Source organism: Ornithorhynchus anatinus, chromosome X3 (genome assembly GCF_004115215.2).
Source record: "Ornithorhynchus anatinus isolate Pmale09 chromosome X3, mOrnAna1.pri.v4, whole genome shotgun sequence".
Classification (NCBI taxonomy): domain Eukaryota; kingdom Metazoa; phylum Chordata; class Mammalia; order Monotremata; family Ornithorhynchidae; genus Ornithorhynchus; species Ornithorhynchus anatinus.
This window is the reverse complement of record NC_041751.1, coordinates 3874835-3893228: the sequence shown is the minus strand read 5'-3', so window position 1 is coordinate 3893228 and position 18394 is coordinate 3874835. Positions and strand designations below refer to the sequence as shown.

General features: G+C 45.4%; 1 protein-coding gene across 1 annotated transcript in view; it reads right to left on the bottom strand.

Moving 5' to 3' along the window:
* Positions 1-18394, bottom strand: part of TMEM245 (transmembrane protein 245) — a 63582-nt gene that overhangs the window by 24400 nt on the left and 20788 nt on the right. The window contains exons 7-13 of the mRNA XM_039910594.1: positions 14661-14830; positions 12929-12952; positions 8700-8804; positions 7244-7326; positions 6951-7031; positions 2771-2861; positions 1822-1920 (exon numbers count right to left, since the gene is read on the bottom strand). Coding sequence (XP_039766528.1) covers positions 1822-1920; positions 2771-2861; positions 6951-7031; positions 7244-7326; positions 8700-8804; positions 12929-12952; positions 14661-14830 — 653 coding nt within the window. The remainder of the gene's footprint in view (positions 1-1821; positions 1921-2770; positions 2862-6950; positions 7032-7243; positions 7327-8699; positions 8805-12928; positions 12953-14660; positions 14831-18394) is intronic.

Sequence of the window (18394 nt, the reverse complement as noted above, 5' to 3'; positions counted from 1 at the left end):
ACGGTAAATTTGTATTTTCAGACTGAGTGCCCAAGACTCGGCCCCGATACTCTCTTCTCGAGAGGTCTGCCGATACTCTGGACACGTGGACGGGCGGCTGTAGCATTTGATAGGATAATTCCATAAATGAAAGGGAGAGCGGCCGATCAGTGTAACTTCCATATTCACTCATTCATTCAATAGTATTTACTGAGCGCTAACTATGTGCAGAGCACTGTACTAAGCGCTTGGAATGTACAAATCCGATGGGCGCCTCTACAGGGTGGAGGTCCGAGTGGTGGTCTGTGAGGAATATGTGGAACCATGGTGCATGAGGGTTCCCCTCCCCTTGAAACCCTACAAGTCCAAGGACAGGGGCCCAGGAGAACTCTGCCCTCTCATTCAAATCAGAAATCAATCAATCGATGATACTTACTGAGCACTGTTTGCAGAGAGCACTGTACTAAGCGTTTAGGAGGGTATGATAGAGCAAGGAGACACAATCCCCACCTTCAAGGAGCTTACAATTTAGTGGAAATTAGAGGTTTAATAATAATCAATAATGATGACGGTATTTGTTAAGCACTTAGTAAGCGCTGGGGTAGACCCAAGGTAATCGGGTTGGCCCACGTGGGGCTCACAGTCTTAATCCCCATTTTACAGAAGAGAGATAACTGAGGCACAGAGAAGGTAAGTAGCTTGCCCATGGGCACAGAACAGTCAAGTGGCGGAGCCGGGATTAGAACCCATGTCCTCTGACTCCCAAGCCCGGGCTCTTTCCACTAATCCACGCTGCTTCTAGGCTCCGTGGAAAGAGTCCGGGCTTGGGAGTCAGAGGTCATGGGTTCGAATCCCAGCTCTGCCACTTGTCAGCTGTGTGACTGTGGGCAAGTCACTTCAATTCTCTGTGCCTCAGTTACCTCATCTGTAAAATGGGGATTAAGACTGTAAGCCTCACGTGGGACAACCTGATGACCCTGTATCTACCCCAGCGCTTAGAACAGTGCTCTGCACATAGTAAGCGCTTAACAAATACCAACATTATTATTATTTGGTATGAGGCCTCAAGCGGCTGATTGTGGGCTCTTCCTCTCCCCTCCCTCCCAAGCAGCAACTATCATCTCCTGTCATTCATTCAATAGTATTTATTGAGCGCTTACCATGTGCAGAGCACTGTACTAAGCACTTGGAATGTACAATTCGAAGCAAGGGGGTGGTGATGGTGGTGACCACCCACAGTTGCAGAGCCCCAAGGGAACTGAGTGGGGGAGGACACTGCGGTGAACAAGAGGGACCCTGCAGCAACTACTGAGGCAGAATGGCTGGCCCAGTCACAATTCCTTTTTGGGAGACCTCCCTTTTCACCCGGGAAAGACCCAAAATCCTGGATTGGCTCCAAGACAGCCTGAAGGCTCCTGGAGCAGCAACTCCCCAACGCTGGCAGGATTAGCACCAGGGACTTCTTAGGTAAGCACACCCAAGGCCATCGGTGCAGTTGGAAAACAGGGCTCTAGTCTGTAAGCTCGCTGTGGGCAAGGCACGTGTCTACCACCGCTGTTAAACTGTACTCTCCCAAGCTCTTAGTACAATGCTCTGCACACAGTGAGTGCTAAATAATCACAATCGATTGACTGACCCGACTGATTTCTGATTCAAACGAGAGGAGAGGATTCCGACTGATTTGTTAAGAATTGGTTACATTACTCTCTATATTATCTTTAAAAACATCATTATCACCAAGTCAAATTACACCCCAAAGTTCACAGGAAGGGAAAAGAGGTTTCTTTTTGTTTTTTTTTTTTTACAATCGACATATCTTTCCAAGTCACACCAGCCACTCACCTTCACAAACCAAGAGTGATAAAGTCGGTCCCAGAGTTCTAGCACTTGCTTTTCAATCATGGCGGTGTTGTTCACTTTCTCTCCTAAAATCTTATGGAGCTACAATAAACCAGATATATTTCTGTTTAGTATGACAGAAAACTACCAAGGGAAATTAACAAACACTAGACTCCGCTGGCAAATTACAGAAGCGACTTCTGGCACTAAAGAGTTCCAAATACATTCCACATTCCTCTGGGTTCTCTATCTCCTTCTCTCTTTCTTTCTACGGAATTTCAGGAAGGGGAAAGAGGTACAGAGGATACTGCAAAGCAGCTTATCATTCCCATTCACAATTTGCTCCCCCAGGAACCACTGCTTCTATCCCCTCCCGGTGAGGGGGTTGCAAGATAGCCGATCTCTCTTCGGCGATCACCCTTCTTATTCGTGGATCTCTTTATTTTAGCAAATCTTTAGCGATTCTGTTAGAGGAAACCAACATATCACGTTTCTGGGGTGAAGCGGAAACAGTGTGGCCTGGCGGAAAGAACATGGGCCCGGGAGTCAGAGGAGCTGGATTCTAAATCCCAGCTTCACTACTTTCCCAAAGGCAGGTCACTTCACTCCTCTGTGCCTCAATTCCCTCATCTGTAAAACGGGGATTAAAGCCGGGAGCCCCACGTGGGATATGGACTCTGTCCGACCTGATGAGCTTGTATCTGCCCCAACGTTCTCAACAGTGCCTGGAACATAGTAAGCGCTTCAGTACCTTCCCCCGCAAGGAAAAAAAAGTGGGCTCTTTGCCATTAATGAACTCTTTACCATTTTTAGGATCAGGCACATCGCAAATAGGAAAATGAGCTCCAGATTTTTCTCCCTCTTTACGGATGATTAAAAATAATTGCTACGGTAGAGCTCGTTTCGGAAAAAAAAAAACGCAGGGAGACAGAAGAGATGTTTTTTCCTTTACCTTATGTGTTATCCATTCTCGTCCGTACTGGTAGACATTGTTAGCAGCTGAATTGAGGGCTCTCTGAACTACCTGTGCCTCAGGGAGCCAGCTGATTTCCAACGAAGGACAAGAAGAAAAAAAAAATTATAAACGAAACCAAGGATCTCAAGACAAATAAAAGCAGTTGACAAGTTGGGGGTATAAATCAATCAGCGGCATTTACTGAGCACTTACGGTGTGCAGAACACTGTACTAGGCACTTGGGAGAGTACAATATAACAGAGTTGATAGAAACGTTCCCTGCCTACGATGAGCTTACAGTCTCGGGGCGATTTATGTCTGTTGCCCCGCAGGATGAACAGAGACTTAACCAATCAATGGTATTTACTGAGCGCTTACTATGTGCAGAGCACTTGGGGGAGTATAGTATAAAGGAGTCGATCGACACGTTCCCTGCCCACAAAGAGTTTACAGTCAAGAGAGGCAGACAGACACTCTTAGAAATAAATCAATTAGGGATATGGACGTAAGTGATGTGGGACTGAGGGAGGGGTAAAGAAAGGGACCAAATCCAAGTGCAAGACTTTGTCCGGGGGCCCCAGCTAAGGAAGGCCTGGAATTAAGCAAGGACTTCTGGCTGGGAACAGATAATGATCATAACAATAACAATCATCTATCAATCAGTGGTATTGACTGAGCACTCACTGCACAGAGCACTTGGGAGAATTAGCGAACACGTTCCCTGCCCCCAACCCAACTTTCAGTCCGGTATTTGTTAAGCGCTTTGCGCCAAGAACCGTACTAAGCGTTGGGGTACATACGATCGGACACGGTTCCCGTCCCACAAGGGATTCACAGTCTAAGCAGGAGGGAGAACATCATGATCAGAGATTAGAGAAGCAGCGTGGCTCAGTGGAAAGAGCCTGGGCTTCGGAGTCAGAGGTCATGGTTTCGAATCCCGGATCTGCCACCTGTCCTCTGTGCGACCGTGGGCAAGTCACTTCACTTCTCTGGGCCTCAGTTACCTCATCTGGAAAATGGGGATTAGCTGTGAGCCTCACGTGGGACAACCTGACAGCCCTGTATCTACCCCAGCGCTTAGAACAGTGCTCTGCACACAGTAAGCGCTTAACAAATACCAACATTATTATTATTATGATCAGATTGGATGCAGTCCCTGCTCCACATAGGGCTCAGTCTGAGGGAGGGAGAAGGGGTATATTATTATCCTCCAACGTACAGGTGAGGAAACTGAGGCGCTGTGACTGATTTGCCCAAGGTTAAAGAGCGGGCACATGGGTGGGATTAGAACCTAGATCCTCTGACTCCCAAGCCTGTGCTCTTTCCACTCAGCCAACACTGCTTCCGCATAGTATCTAAAATTTCCTCTAGACTGTGAGCTCCTTTTGGGGAGGGACCCCGCCTGCCAATTCTCCAGTACTGTGTTTTCCCAAGTACTTCGGGCAGTGCTCTGCACACGGTAAGCGCTCAATAAATACAACTGATAAAATTGAGAAAGAGACCACATATCTTCATCCCCCAAAGTCATGAGCCATTTTAGAATCTTACCTCATTCAAGATTGCCAAAAATTGCTAGCCAGAGACTACGATTCTGTGGGCATCTCATAAATTAGATCAGATTGGGATGTGGAAATTCTATCCCAAGGCCTCTCTAGCAGAAGGCACGCCGATAATTCATTGCAAAGCACTACTCCCTTTCCATCAGTGTTAAGTCCATTAAGGGAGTTGGGGGCATAACCTGAAAATAGGATGGCTGTGTAAAACCCTAATTATCCACAGTAATTTCAGAAACAAGATGGCGTGTCCCAAAACTGCCCTTCTATCCCAGAAAACTGACTGTGGGGTGACCAGCTCAGCTCTCCTATATAATTTAAAAGTTGAAAGGTATTCTCTTCAGATTTTGCCTTAGAGTGGTGTAGAGTATTCATAATAATAATGTTGGTATTTGTTAAGCGCTTACTATGAGCCAAGCACTGTTCTAAGCGCCGGGTAGATACAAGGTTATCAGGTTGTGCCACGTGGGGCTCAGTCTTAATCCCCATTTTCCAGATGAGATAACTGAAGCACAGAGAAGTTAAGTGATTTGCCCAAAGTCACACAGCTGATAAGTGGCAGCGCCGGGATTAGAACCCACGACCTCTGACTCCCAATCCCGGGCTCTTTCCACTGGGCCACGCTGCTTCTCCTATTAGCCAATTAGAGAATCCCTCAGGGACAAGACTAAGTCCCAACACCACCACGTGTCTCGTGTGTGACCATGGGCAAATCCCTTCACTTATCTGTGCCTCAGTTTCCTCATCTATAAAATGGGAATTACCACTGTGAGTCCAATGTACGACAGGGATTGTGATTAGCTGATTAGCCTGTCTTCCCCGGCATTTAGTACCGGCACACAGTAAGCAGTGAACAAATACCATAAAAAAGGCAAAAAACAAAAACAAAAAAACCTCGGATGGTATGTCCTTCAGGGGTGTGAGGAGTCAGGGACATGAGAGTTTGATGTTTTCACCAACTGAGATCGCGTAATCCCCAACACGGATGTCCAGGAGGAGGGAAGGGAGGGAGGGGGAAGACGGATCTCAGAGATGCTGCCATCTTCCCTTTCTTGGAGTAAGACGAAGAAGAGCTGGAGACAGACGCTCCAAGTAACCATCCCCTAGAGGGACTCAAACGCTTAATAAAGAATTGTCCATTTTGCGATCATTTTTCAACTTGAAGAAAGCCTATCCTCCAGAGGCTGTGTGCCACAGCAGGGGCTGAGCCTCCGAAGAAGATCCGTGTGCCGGGGACCATCTGTCGCGGTCCTTCCCTTCGATAATTTGCCCCTTGGCATAACTTGTCAATGCTTATGATGACAAGTGAGGAAAAACAAAGTGAAAGCGCTGTTCTCCGGCAGAAATGGATAGGGGATGAAACATCAGCAACAGAGCTGTGAGGCATCCCAGAATAACAGGGGGCGAGATGGGGGACAGAGAGATGGAGGAGAGAGAGGAACGGTGGGGATAGAGAGAGGAATGGGAAGAGAGGGGGACATGGGGAGAGACGGATGGGAAGAGAGAGACATGTGGAGAGATGAGGTGAGAGACAGAGGGGACAGAGATGGGGGAGAGAGTAAGGGAGAGAAAGCGGGAAAGAGAGAGAGGGGAGACAGGGGAGAGAGAAGGGGGACTGTACATTCCAAGTGCTTAGTACAGTGCTCTGCACATAGTAAGCGCTCAATAAATACTATTGAATGAATGAATGAATGAGATGGGGAGAGAAATGGGGAGGAAGAGACATGTGGAGAGACAAGGTGAGAGAGGGGATAGAGACTGGGGAGAGAAAAAAGGGGAGAGAGAAAAATGGGGGACAGAGACAGGGGACAGAGAAAGACTGGAAGGGGAGACAGAAAGGAAGGAAGACCATAAAGTAGGATATGAATACAGCATCAGTCCCACATTGGTCCTGAACAACTCCAAAGTTGAGGCTACTGTTTAATAAAGGATGCTGATCACAAGGTTAAAGTGTCACAAGCGTTATGGGGAATTCACTAGGCCGGATACCCAGATGATCCTCTAGGCAAATATGCCAGCCCTGGATTTGACGGTAAAGGCCCACCCAGCAGTATTAGGACAACCCCTGCCTTTCTTTCTTTTAAGTGTAGCTACAATCAGCAAAGAGCAGGAGGTCTTAATACGAACCGTTGGGCGGAAGTATATTAAAATTCAAATTTCCATTTTTTAGGGTAAAATACTAATATCCATCAACAGCCAAACCTAAAAGGCTCTGAATTTTTAAGTGAAGTATCCTTACACATGCCTAGCCAAAATAATCCTTTAAGCTTTAAAAAGTTAACACTACACTGGCGTCCCTCAACAGAGCACGAAACCCGGGTATTTCTCAAATTTCGGCGAGTGGTTAAGCGCTTGGTCCGGTGTTCTGCACACAGAAAGCACACTCAATAAATCCCGCCGACTGACTGCTGCTGAGCAATTACTATCACTATAACCAATTCCTTCACGATGGTGAAGTTTTGGGGCCAGACTAGAAGCTCATCAGTCACCAACGACAGATCACTTCATTATCCATTTCGGCTGCTTCTACATTGGCAAAAACAACGTTTTACGATAATGGCCAAAACGCGTTTGCATTTTCAAGTAAGCCTGGTGAAGCATTTCCAAAAACCGTGGTGGGTTACCTGGCTTTTTTAACCAACGTGCCAATATATCTGCCAAAATCACACAACTGTCCAGAGCCTTCAGGGATAACACGCTTCAAGCTGCCGGAGTGGAAACCGCTTTCAGAAACATTTCATACAAAGGAGCTCTAAACCTCGATCGACTACTGCAAAGCTCGTTGGGGGCGGGGAACAATTCTCTCGCACTGTAACTCTCCCAAGCGTTCGGTACAGTGCTGCGCACCTAGTAAGCGCTCAAAAAATACCACTGATCGCCTGATTGATCGGTCTTTCTGGTAGAGCAGGATTCTTACTTTGCCCATTCTGGGTGATTGGCCACAGTCTCATTGATTAAGTTGCTTGTGACCTCGATCATATGCACGCTCTCCTGATGCACCTGTTTTAAGAGAGGAAACAGATTCTGAACAAAACCGAAGGTAGTTCAAGCTACCTGAATGAACGTCTCATCTCCGACTGGGAAATTTCACCGTATCTGACAAAGTGAAGTAGAGAGAGCTCGATTAACTTCAGTTTTATCTTATCTGGATATAAACGACCAAACCCCGGGTGTCTAACCGGAACCTGAACTCAACACCCACGCTAAAATGTACGATGGCACATACGATTATATTTTGAAACCGGAACATAAAAATCTGGAATTCAGAAGCCGAAGGTTTAGAGCCTAGTACGTTACACGAATGCCCTCTAATGGCAAAACACTAAAAAGCCCAATAAAATGTTCCTTCAGACAAAACCGGATTGTTGCTCATTACCCTTGGCTTTTTCTGAAAGTGTTCACTGTTCCAAGTGAGGGCTGGGTGAAAAAGGTCAAGGTGCACGTTTTCTCAAAAAGCACTGACATAATTTTAATAAGTACACGAGCTCAATAATAATAATAACGTTGGTATTTGCTAAGCGCTTACTATGCGCAGAGCACTGTTCTAAGCGCTGGGGTAGACACAGGGGAATCAGGTTGTCCCACGTGGGGCTCACCGTCTTAATCCCCATTTTACGGATGAGGGAACTGAGGCACAGAGAAGTTAAGTGACTTTGAGAAGCCCGTTCTTTACTCTCTTTAGAGAAGCAGCGTGGCTCAGTGGAAAGAGGCTGGGCTTGGGAGTCAGAGGTCATGGGTTCAAATCCCGGCTCTGCCACTTGTCAGCTGTGTGACTGTGGGCAAGTCGCTTCACTTCTCTGTGCCTCAGTTACCTCATCTGTAAAATGGCGATGAAGACTGTGAGCCTCATGAGGGACAACCTGATTCCCCTGTATCTACCCCAGCACTTAGAACAGTGCCCTGCACATAGTAAGTGCTTAACAAATAGCAACATTATTATTATTATTACTCTCCTCCCCAAAGAAGTGAATATTCTGTAACCTGGAAATTGGGCGCATTATTTGAGCAACGTTTCTACTGTAATAATCTACCAGAAACTATCCTCTGATACACGTTCTGTGAAATGCTTCAAGTTTACGTTCCATTTTAAATGCAGAAGGAATAATTAACCCCAGAAAAAGCTCTTTATTATTTAAGGTATACATCCTGTATTTGTGAATTTCATTGTTATAAGGAACCGGTCTATAAAAAGATAGATCTTTGCCCTGTCAATAGACTATGCCTGGGATACAATAAAAGGGACTTAAGGTGTTAAGAAAAAAAACAAACCTGATATCACATAGCATTTCCTAACCGTCCCTCCACCTCCTTCCCCTCTAAATTAAAATTCTATCCACGGAAAAAAGTTAATAGAAACAAAAATTAGACTGTACCTTTGCAGTGAGGAGCAGGGCTAGGAGAAGGGTTCCTATTACTAGCAAAAATATGATGAAAATGCTAATTATTTTATCTAGCATTTTCTCCAACCATACAATCATCTGTGCGGAAAAGAAGAAATGGACGTAAATGCACTGCTTATGTAGAAATGTCTACTTCGTAAAATGTCATTTACAGCTTCACATTGATAACATCAAAATAGGCTGGGGATTAGAAAAACTATAAAGCAACGTACAGCAAGATAAATGAGAAATTGTAAGCGATTCTGCAAATTAAATTTACTGCACACAGTTACAGCGAGCTCTCAGCAAAGAACCGAGGAGTTTAGTTTATTTTAAGGCTGTTTGTAGGATGTAGTCAAAGCCAAGGTGACAGCACCCAGGTGACACATGATTTAATTTGGACTTAGATTTTCATTTTGAAGCATTAAGAAAATATAATCACGGAACAGGTCTTGGAAACTCATCAATGGGTAGTTTGATTTATTTGCCTTCAAACTAAAACTGATCATTTCTACATTAGAGATATTCTACCGCAACATATGAAGGGCTGGCAATATTTCAGCAGGTCACGACTTTATTAAAATTTTACTTTAGGCAGTCACTGAAAGAAAAATTAAATCAAAATAAGAACCGTGCATGATAGAAAGCCAGAGTCTTCCACCAAAGCAATTCATGGCTGGGTTCCGGCCTCATTAAAACTTAAAATGAAAGGATCAAGTAAAATTCACGCGTAAGCCCCATTTAAAGATATCGGGGAAAATAAGTTCATCCTCCTAAATGAAATTTTCTGGTTTTAGAGTTTTTTGTTTAGTTTCTTTTATGGTATTTATTAAGTGCTTACTCTGTGTCAGGTGCTGTACAAAGCACTGGGAAAGATACAAGTTAACCAGGTTGGACACAGTCCCTGTCCCACATGGGGCTCACAGTCCTAATCCCCATTTTACAGATGAGGGAACTGAGGCACAGAGAAGTGAAGTGACTTGCCCGAGGTCACGCAGCAGACAGGTGGCAGATCTGGGACTAGAGTTTTACCGACGAGACCATGCTGCTTCTCTGTTTTGAGATAAAGACCATTCAAAACGTTCAGTGAATATTTGCCAGGAATATTCAGTGAATATTGCAGGAAAATCAACCATGATTTAGGTTTTCCAAATATTTCTTCATTCAGTACATGACATCTAAAGAATTCTTCGGCCCTCCCTTCCACTGAACTTTAAAAATTTGAGAGTCAGAGTTGGTGATTTTCGTATGGATTACTAGAGGGCAAGCCCTCCAAATAACTATTAGTTCTCCTGTTAGGTTTTATGATAAGTGTTTCCTCCTAAATGGTCTATGAATTAATGGGGGGAAATGAAGGTCTCTGCTGATCTTAACTCAAAGTCCCTGTCATTTAATAGATCGTCAGGCGGCCGCTAAAAATCTTGAAAATAACATTGTTTTCTCTTCTGGAATGAACGTGTTGAAATCGGTGGTTCCTGCAGGTGTTTCTTGCCGAAAGGAATCGCAGAGAAAACACAAAACAATGTAATAACATGATTGGCAGGGGAGAAGGAGTGCACTGTCCAAACCACTATCCCTAAAATCAACCTTCATCTAACCAGCCTAACTGGAGGCTCTGTCATCGTCATCATCAACTAAGCAGTAAAAGAAAACACTTCACTGCGTCTGTTCTCCTGAGCACGATGAAATAAAAACTTTAAATGATAACGGGGTTCTTAGATTTTGGGTTGTTTTGGGGTTTTTTTTGGCGGGGGGGAGGTTTGTTTTATTCTTGTGGTGTTTTTTAAGCTTTAGGTACCAGACACTGTAATAATAATAATGATGATGATGGCATTTAAGCACTTACTATGTGCAAAGCACTATTCTAAGCGCAGAGCGCTGTCATTCAGTGCTCATCCAACCAGCCTAACTGGAGGCTCTGTTGTAGTAAGCACTGGGGTAGATACAAGGGAATCTGTCTGGACACAGTCCATGTCCCACATGGGGCTCACTGGCTTAATCCCCATTTTCCTGATGAAGTAAGAGACACAGAAAATAATAATAATGATGGTATTTGCTAAGTGCTTACTATGTGCCAAGCACTGTTAAGTGCTGGGGTGGATACAAGGTGATCGGGTTATCCCACGTGGGGCTCACAATCTTCATTGCCATTTTACAGATGAGGGAACTGAGGACAGAGAAGTGAAGTGACTTGCCCAAAGTCACACAACTGATTAGTGGCGGAGCCGGAATTAGAACCCACGACCTCCGACTCCCAAGCCCGGGCTCTTTCCCCTAAACCACGTTGCTTTCTCTAAGTGACTGTAAGTGAGAAGTGAGGTGACTTGTCCAAGGTCACAGAGCAGACAAGTGGCGGGGCCGGGAACAGAACCCAGGTCCTCTGACCACAAGGCCACAGTGCTGGTCTTGCATTACGTTCTCTTACATTAGCTTGCCTGATTATTGTTGTTAATCCCCCTAGACTGTCAGCTCACTGTGGGCAGGAAATGCGTCCGTTTACAGCTATACCGTACTCTCCCAAGCACTTAGTACAGTGCCCTCCACAGAGTAAGTGCTCAATAAATACGACTGAATGAATGTTTTTGCCATCGTCTCCGTTCAGAACTTCTAAGGACTCCACCTCCAAGCTACCCGTTGTCAAGTGAACCAGAGAACGATAAAGTTTTCTTCCTGATCCTGCAATTTCTGACCCCAAAGAGCCAAGTCAAAAATACTATTAGATTATATTCCGAGAGAATTTAAATTACCGTCTGTCGAAAACGTCACCGGGCTAAAAGGCCGCGCTGCTCTTGAGGGTGAGGAAGACAGAGATTTCAGGAGGCTTATTTATAAACATAAGGGCAGCAAAATCAGGCACGATTTAGGTTTTCCAAATATTTCTTCATTCAGTACATGGCATCTAAAGAATTCTTCGGCCCTCCCTTCCACTGAACTTTAAAAATTTGAGAGTCAGAGTTGGTGATTTTCATATGGATTACTAGAGGGCAAGCCCTCTAGCCAAAATATATTTCACCAGTTTAAATCATTCATCACTGTAACCTTTTATGTTCCTTTGCTTCAACTCTAAGTTCTATTTCTGGGTTCCTCTAAACCACTTTTTCCCCTAAGCCTTCAACCTGAGGAGGAACTAAGTAAGGTTACCCTAACCACAGTTTAAAAATCAGATTCTTGAGATAACGGGGGCTGACTTTCAAATTCAATGAGCTGATGAGGGTGCTAGTCGGTAGGTATAAGCAGTTGACATAAGTTTCAAAGCATGCTGCCATGACATAAAAGACAATGAAATGGTAGGAAAAATCCTGGCTTGTAAGCTACAGAAGGTTAATCGTTTCAAACCAAATTTGCCAATTTTTTTTAATGAAACCAAAGTACTAAAACTTCTTTCAAATGTCTGGCAAGGGCTTATGGATAAAAGAATACAGAGGGAGCTTTACATTTATAAATACTTCCTTTTTTTAAATAACAGAAAAGTAAAATAATGGAATTCTGTTTCATGAATACAAACGATAGGGTTGGCCTGCCGAAGTGTAATTATTCAAAAATAATTTAAACTTCTAAAAATCCAGTAACTGCAAAAAAAAAACCCAAAACACAGTGAAACTTTTTATCATATGTGCCTTTACCTTAAAATCAGATTAAGGACAGCCCGGAGAAGAAAGGCCAAAGTTTTAATAGAAGTCGTACTTGCTCGTATTGCACAGAATGCACATAAATCCCACTCGATTCTCTGGGATTAAAGTCCTGAGTCAAAAAATGAAGCGCTCATTATAATCGTTATTAAACCAGGCCAAGGATCATCAGCTCTAGGTAAAATCAGATGTAGGGTATCAACTCGGGTGACGAAAAATACCAAAAAACTACTCATTCCATCGGGTCCTTTCTAAAGTAGAAACTGCCAATCTCAACACTGTGGGATCGGGGGTGAAAAGTATTAGAGTTGACACTCTCTAAACACTATTGTGACTTACAGGAATAAAAATTCAAGTTCTCAAACGTGAAAGGCTCATCCACTAACATATATATCTATAAATATAAAAATGTTTATGGCGCTTAAATTTTTTTAAATAAAATCAAAGTGATTTTTATGACCTTCAGTAGCTTACAGCAAGACCTGAGACAATTGGAATTGTGAGGGAAGCACAAGAATAGTAGGTAATGTTAGAAAAAAATCTTCAGCTGCAAAAAGGGACAGAGAATCCAGTAGAATCTGTTCATTTATTTACCTTCTTATTAAGCCAGTGCCAGAGCTTGTAGGGGATAGAGGAGAAAGAGAAAGAGAGAAGAGAGAAGAAGACAGTGGAGGATTATTACAGAATGCAATAACAGTATGAAAAGAAAAGGAAGAAAAGGCAGGAAAGAAAGTCATCTACAGAATGAAAAGGAAATCAACCCAGATCTAAGGGAAACTGTAAAAGGAAGGAAAAAAGTGACTCCAGAAATTTGCATTGCTTGGGTTCTTGTACCAACAACATGAAGGAGTCTTTTAAAAAAAAAAAAAAGGACCTTTCTCCAAAGGGCTTGATAATGAGTACAGCTTTCAAAGTGTACCAAGTTATAAAATATACTTTGTCTGAATGCTTGAAAGCTTTAATCCCATTAATACCCCCAAGTCAATTATCACTATAAAATAGCTACAACTCAGTAGAATGCCAGAAAGCGCCCGTGGAACTTGGACAAACACCTCTGAATCAATCAATGGTATTCATTCAGCATTTACTATGTGCAGAGCACCGTGCTAAGCACTTGAGAGAGTACAATCCCACACTGTTGGAAGATACGTTCCCTGCCCACAATTTAAGCAGCAGCACGGCCTAGGGGGTCAGAAGGGTCACATCCCAGCTCCGCCACATTGTCTGCTGTGTGATCTTGGCCCGGTCACTTCACGTCTCTGTGCCTCAGTTCCCTCTTCTGTAAAATGGAGATAAGGACCGTGAGCCCCACGTGGGACTGGGGCTGTGTTTAACCTGATTATCTTGCTTCTATCCCAGCACTCAGAACAGCACCTGGCACACAGTAAGCATTTAACAAATACCTTATTAAAAAAAAACCAAAAAACAACTAGCTTACAGCCTAGAGGGAGAAATCTGCTGACTCCCTGGCTCCCATTTCCCGAGTCGGACTCTTCAACTCCTGTTTCTACTGCTGTGAGATACTTGGGTAGATACAGAATATAATAACTTTGCATTCATAGAAAATTGATTATGCTCCCCGGGCCACTAAGAGCTAAGCAGCGATGAAAATGGAGATAAATACACAGGAAAGAAAGCAGCTCAGAAACATCCTCTCCTCCAAGAGGCCTTCCCCGATTGAACCCTCATTTCCCCGGCTCCCTCTCCCTTCTGCATCACCTAAAGACTTGAATCCATACGCTTTCGGTATTTGCTATTTACCCCACCCTCGGCCGTACGGCATTTATTTCCGTATCTGTAAATTACGTATTGATATTATCTGCTTCCCATTCTAGACCGGAACTTCCTTGTGGGCAGGGAACGTGTCTATCATCTGTGTTGTATTCTCCCAATTGCTTAACGCAGTGCTTTGCCCACGGTACGAGCTCAATGGATACGATGGACTGATCCAGAGCTCTCCAGGAGGCAGATCACTCGACGGCATTCAAATGATTCCACGGCAATACCGAGTCTAAGCAGCCCTTTAAGCCATCTGCTTTCTTCTTCCCAACTACGAGACGACACAGGTGGGTTTTTAAAAGCATTTTCACTTTACTCATCGTGCGGACTGCTCCCCCATAAATCCCAAACGTTAAAAAAAGGCAGAAGGTGAATAAAGCATGTGATTCAAGAGCCCTCTCCTATTCAGGTTGCTAAGCGCAAAGTTAACCACCCCGAGAGGTGGTTCGACGACAGGCGCCCTGGACCGTGTTTGGCCACTCTCCTGAATTTCGGTGAACTCCTTAAAACTGCAATTAAAAATGTTTTCGGTCTCGAAAGGCTGTACCTTGCTGTCCATTTTCAGCATGAACCTCCCGAGCCCTATGATGGGTCGAGGTGCCAGAGCCTCCTGCCGTTCCTTGACAAAGTGTTCTAGAACTTTCCACCAGCCATAGCAGCGTTTCTCGAAGAAGTCCACGACGCCAAAGTGGACGATGAGTTTTTTGAGTATCCACACTACAATCCACCAAAACATCAGAAAGTGGAATCGGAGGTGAAACGGTTGTAAAATGCATTTCTTTTTTTAAAAAAAAAAAAACAACTTGTGACTTTCAGGACAGAAAATGTTTAACCATTCAATGTCATCTCGACAAGGAGAATGAAATGGGGTTACAGCACTTTCCTTTTGGGCAAAGGGAGGGGAAATACTTTCCCAAAATAGTTCTAATACAAACCCTTTCCTTCCTATGTGAGAACCACACATCATTTACAAGCGGCTGTTAAATCTTTCAAGTGTATCTGAAACGAAATGGTTTCATTTCTCTACAACTGAGGCTTTAAGAAGATGACTAAAATCTCCCTTTATGGCAGTTGGTTTTCAAAGCAGTTTATTTTTGTCCCGTGCGTTAGGAATTCAACATTCAACCTAGACAATTTACAATAATGCTGGGTTTTGCTTCAACAGAAATCACACCCAAGTCCCCAAATGATTACGGTAGTCATCGACATAAATCATTTAACAGGCAGCTTTTATGGTACGTGTTAAGCCCCTACTATGTGCCAGACACTGTTCTAAGAGCTGGGGTAGACACAAGTTCATCAGTGGGACCCATTCCCTGTCCCACGTGGGGCTCACGGTCTTAATCCCCATTTTACAGATGAGATAACTGAGGCACAGAGGAAGGGAAGTGACTTGCCCAAGGTCCCACAGCAGACAAGTGGCAGAGCTGGGGTCAGAGGCCAGGTCCGTTGACTCCCTGACCCGAACTCTCTCCAATAGACCAAGCTGCTTCCCAAGCTGTTTTTAGTATTAAAAGGTCATTTTAAAGACCATATCTTTCCTGAGAAGACAGAATTCACGGTGAACTCAAGGGAACATTTGTCTGGGATGATCCAACCTCAACCCAATTTACAGCTGAATGGAAGACCAAAGTCAGAGCTGATCTCAGTGCCCTTTTACTCTCTCAAATGCTAACAGGTGTAGTCTGCTCCGGGGCTAGAAGTTGGGGAAGGAAGAGAGTGGGAAAAGCGACCCTCGTTGGCCCAGGTTTCGCTCTCCGAAGGACAGGCAAGGAGTGGGAAAAGGCGATGGAAAACGTTCCTCCAAGGCCCAGCTCAGACTGCTCTCACAGCTGTGGCCGGGGAAGGAAAGGCCTGGGAGTTGAGATATTTAGCCACCAATCCAATTAATCAGGGAAGAGCAACCTGCATATCCAAAGAGCAGCTTGGCCTGATAGAAAACAGCAAGGGCCTGGGTTCTAAATCCCAGCTCCGCCTGGCGTGGGACCCTGAGCAAGGGTGGCTATGCTGAGGAGCGGCGTGGCTCAGTGGAAAGCGCACGGGCTTGGGAGTCAGAGGACACGGGTTTGAATCCCGACACCGCCACTCGTCGGCTGTGTGGCGTTGGGCAAGTCGCTTCACTTCTCTGGGCCTCAGTTCCCTCATCTGTAAAATGGGGATGAAGACCGTGAGCCCCACGTGGGACAACCTGATTACCCTGTATCAACCCCAGCGCTTAGAACAGTGCGTGGCACATAGTAAGCGCGTAACAAATACTCTAATTTTGGGGAAGCAGCGTGGCTCGGTGGAAGGAGCCTGGGCTTCGGAGTCAGGGGTCATGGGCTCGACGCCCGGCTCTGCCACTCGTCAGCTGTGTGACTGCGGGCAAGTCACTTAACTTCTCTGTGCCTCAGTGACCTCATCTATAAAATGGGGATTAACCGTGAGCCTCACGTGGGACGACCTGATTACCCTGTATCTACCCCAGCGCTCATAACAGCGCTCTGCACAGAGGAAGCGCTTAAAAAATACCAACATTATTATTTAACTTCTCTGTGCTTCAATTTCCTCAGCTGCAAAATGGGGATTCAATACCGGTTCTCTGTCCTACTTAGTGAGCCCCATATGGGACAGGGACTGTGTCTGGGAAAAAAAAAATGTTGGGACGTGAGGAGTAACAGAAAAAAATGGCATGGGAACGGCAGTCACATCTGTGTACAGAAAAATAAGGGAGGATCTAGACTGTAAGCTCACTGTGGGCAGGGAATGTGTCTGTTTATTGTTATACTGTACTCTCCAAAGCGCTTAATACAGCGCTCTGCACATAGTGATACGGTTGACTAATAGTGGTAATAGTATTTATTAAGCGTTTACTGTAAGCTCCTCGTTGGCAGGGAATGTGACTACCCACTCTGTCGTACTGTGCTCTCCCAAGCGCGCAGAGCAGAGCTCCACATGCAATAAGGCCTTGATAAGTACCAGATGGCTTACTGTGTGCAGAGCACTGTGCTAAACGCCGGGCCTGCGGAGGCTCACAGTCCGTTTGTTGGGATACCGGGGGCTAAGATGCTGAGGGTGGCTAAAGTGCGTGGTGACGACCGTCATGCGACTTCTCTTGCTTTCACCTAGCAATACCTCACTTAGCTCTTTCGGTTGCCCTTCGTCTCATCGCTTTTAATTCTAGCCTCGTCAAGTGACAGATGAGTACCCAGATAATAATGACGACAACAATAATAACTGCGGTATTTGGTATTGGTTAAGCGCTTACTACGTGCCAAGCACCGTACCAAGCGCAGGAATGGAGACAAGATAATCGGATCCCACGAGGGGCTCGCGGTCTAAGGAGGAGGGAAGAACTGGTATTAAATCCCCGTGCGGCAGATGAAGGAACTGAGGCCCGGAGAAGTGAAGTGACTTGCTCAAGGTCACACAGCAGGCCCGTGCTCTATCCACAAGATCATACTACTCTTCTCTGCCCCAGAGGCCTACACCCTTGAGGTCATCCTTCTCCTGGAACTCTCACATTCACTCTCCAGTCAAATCCTGCTGGTTCTTCCCACACGACTCCTCCCAGTTCCATCCCTTCCTCTCCACCTCTCCACAAGTGGCAGAGCCGGGACTAGAACCCAGGTCCCGTGACTTCCAGGCCCGGGCTCCACCTAGCCTCAGCCCTGCTAGGCTCCGTCCTGGACCTCCTACTCTGCTCGCTCTTCTTACTCTTCAGCAGCGGCGTCGACTGCACGCTTACCGTGGGCGAAGCGCGGTAACCGGATCGCTTGGGGGAGTAGGATACGACAGAGTTGGGAGACACGTCCCCTGCCCGCAACGAGCTTACTCCCACTCCGCTCCCACAGCTTCGGCTACCAACTTGATGCGGACGACTGCCAAATCTACCTCTCTAGCTTTGAACTTTCATCTCACCTGCAATTCAGCAGCTCCTCCCACCTCCAAAACACCCTGCACTTTCACCTAACCCGCAATTCAGCAGCTCCTCCCGCTTCCCGAACACCCTGAACTTTCACCTAACCTGCATTTCAGCAGTTCCCCCTACCTCCACGACACGTCCACTTGGACGTCTCCCCCAGCACCTCACACGCGTTTAAAACCTAGACTTGAGCCCGTCACTGGGCGGGGATTGTCTCTAGCTGTTGCCGAATTGTACGTTGCAAGCGCTTGGTACAGTGCTCTGCACAGAGTAAGCGCTCAATAAATACTACTGAATGCATCTTCCTTTCTAATTTTCCTATCTCGATCAATAAACAGGCAAAACAGGCTAGTGGATAGAGAATGGGCCTGGGAGTC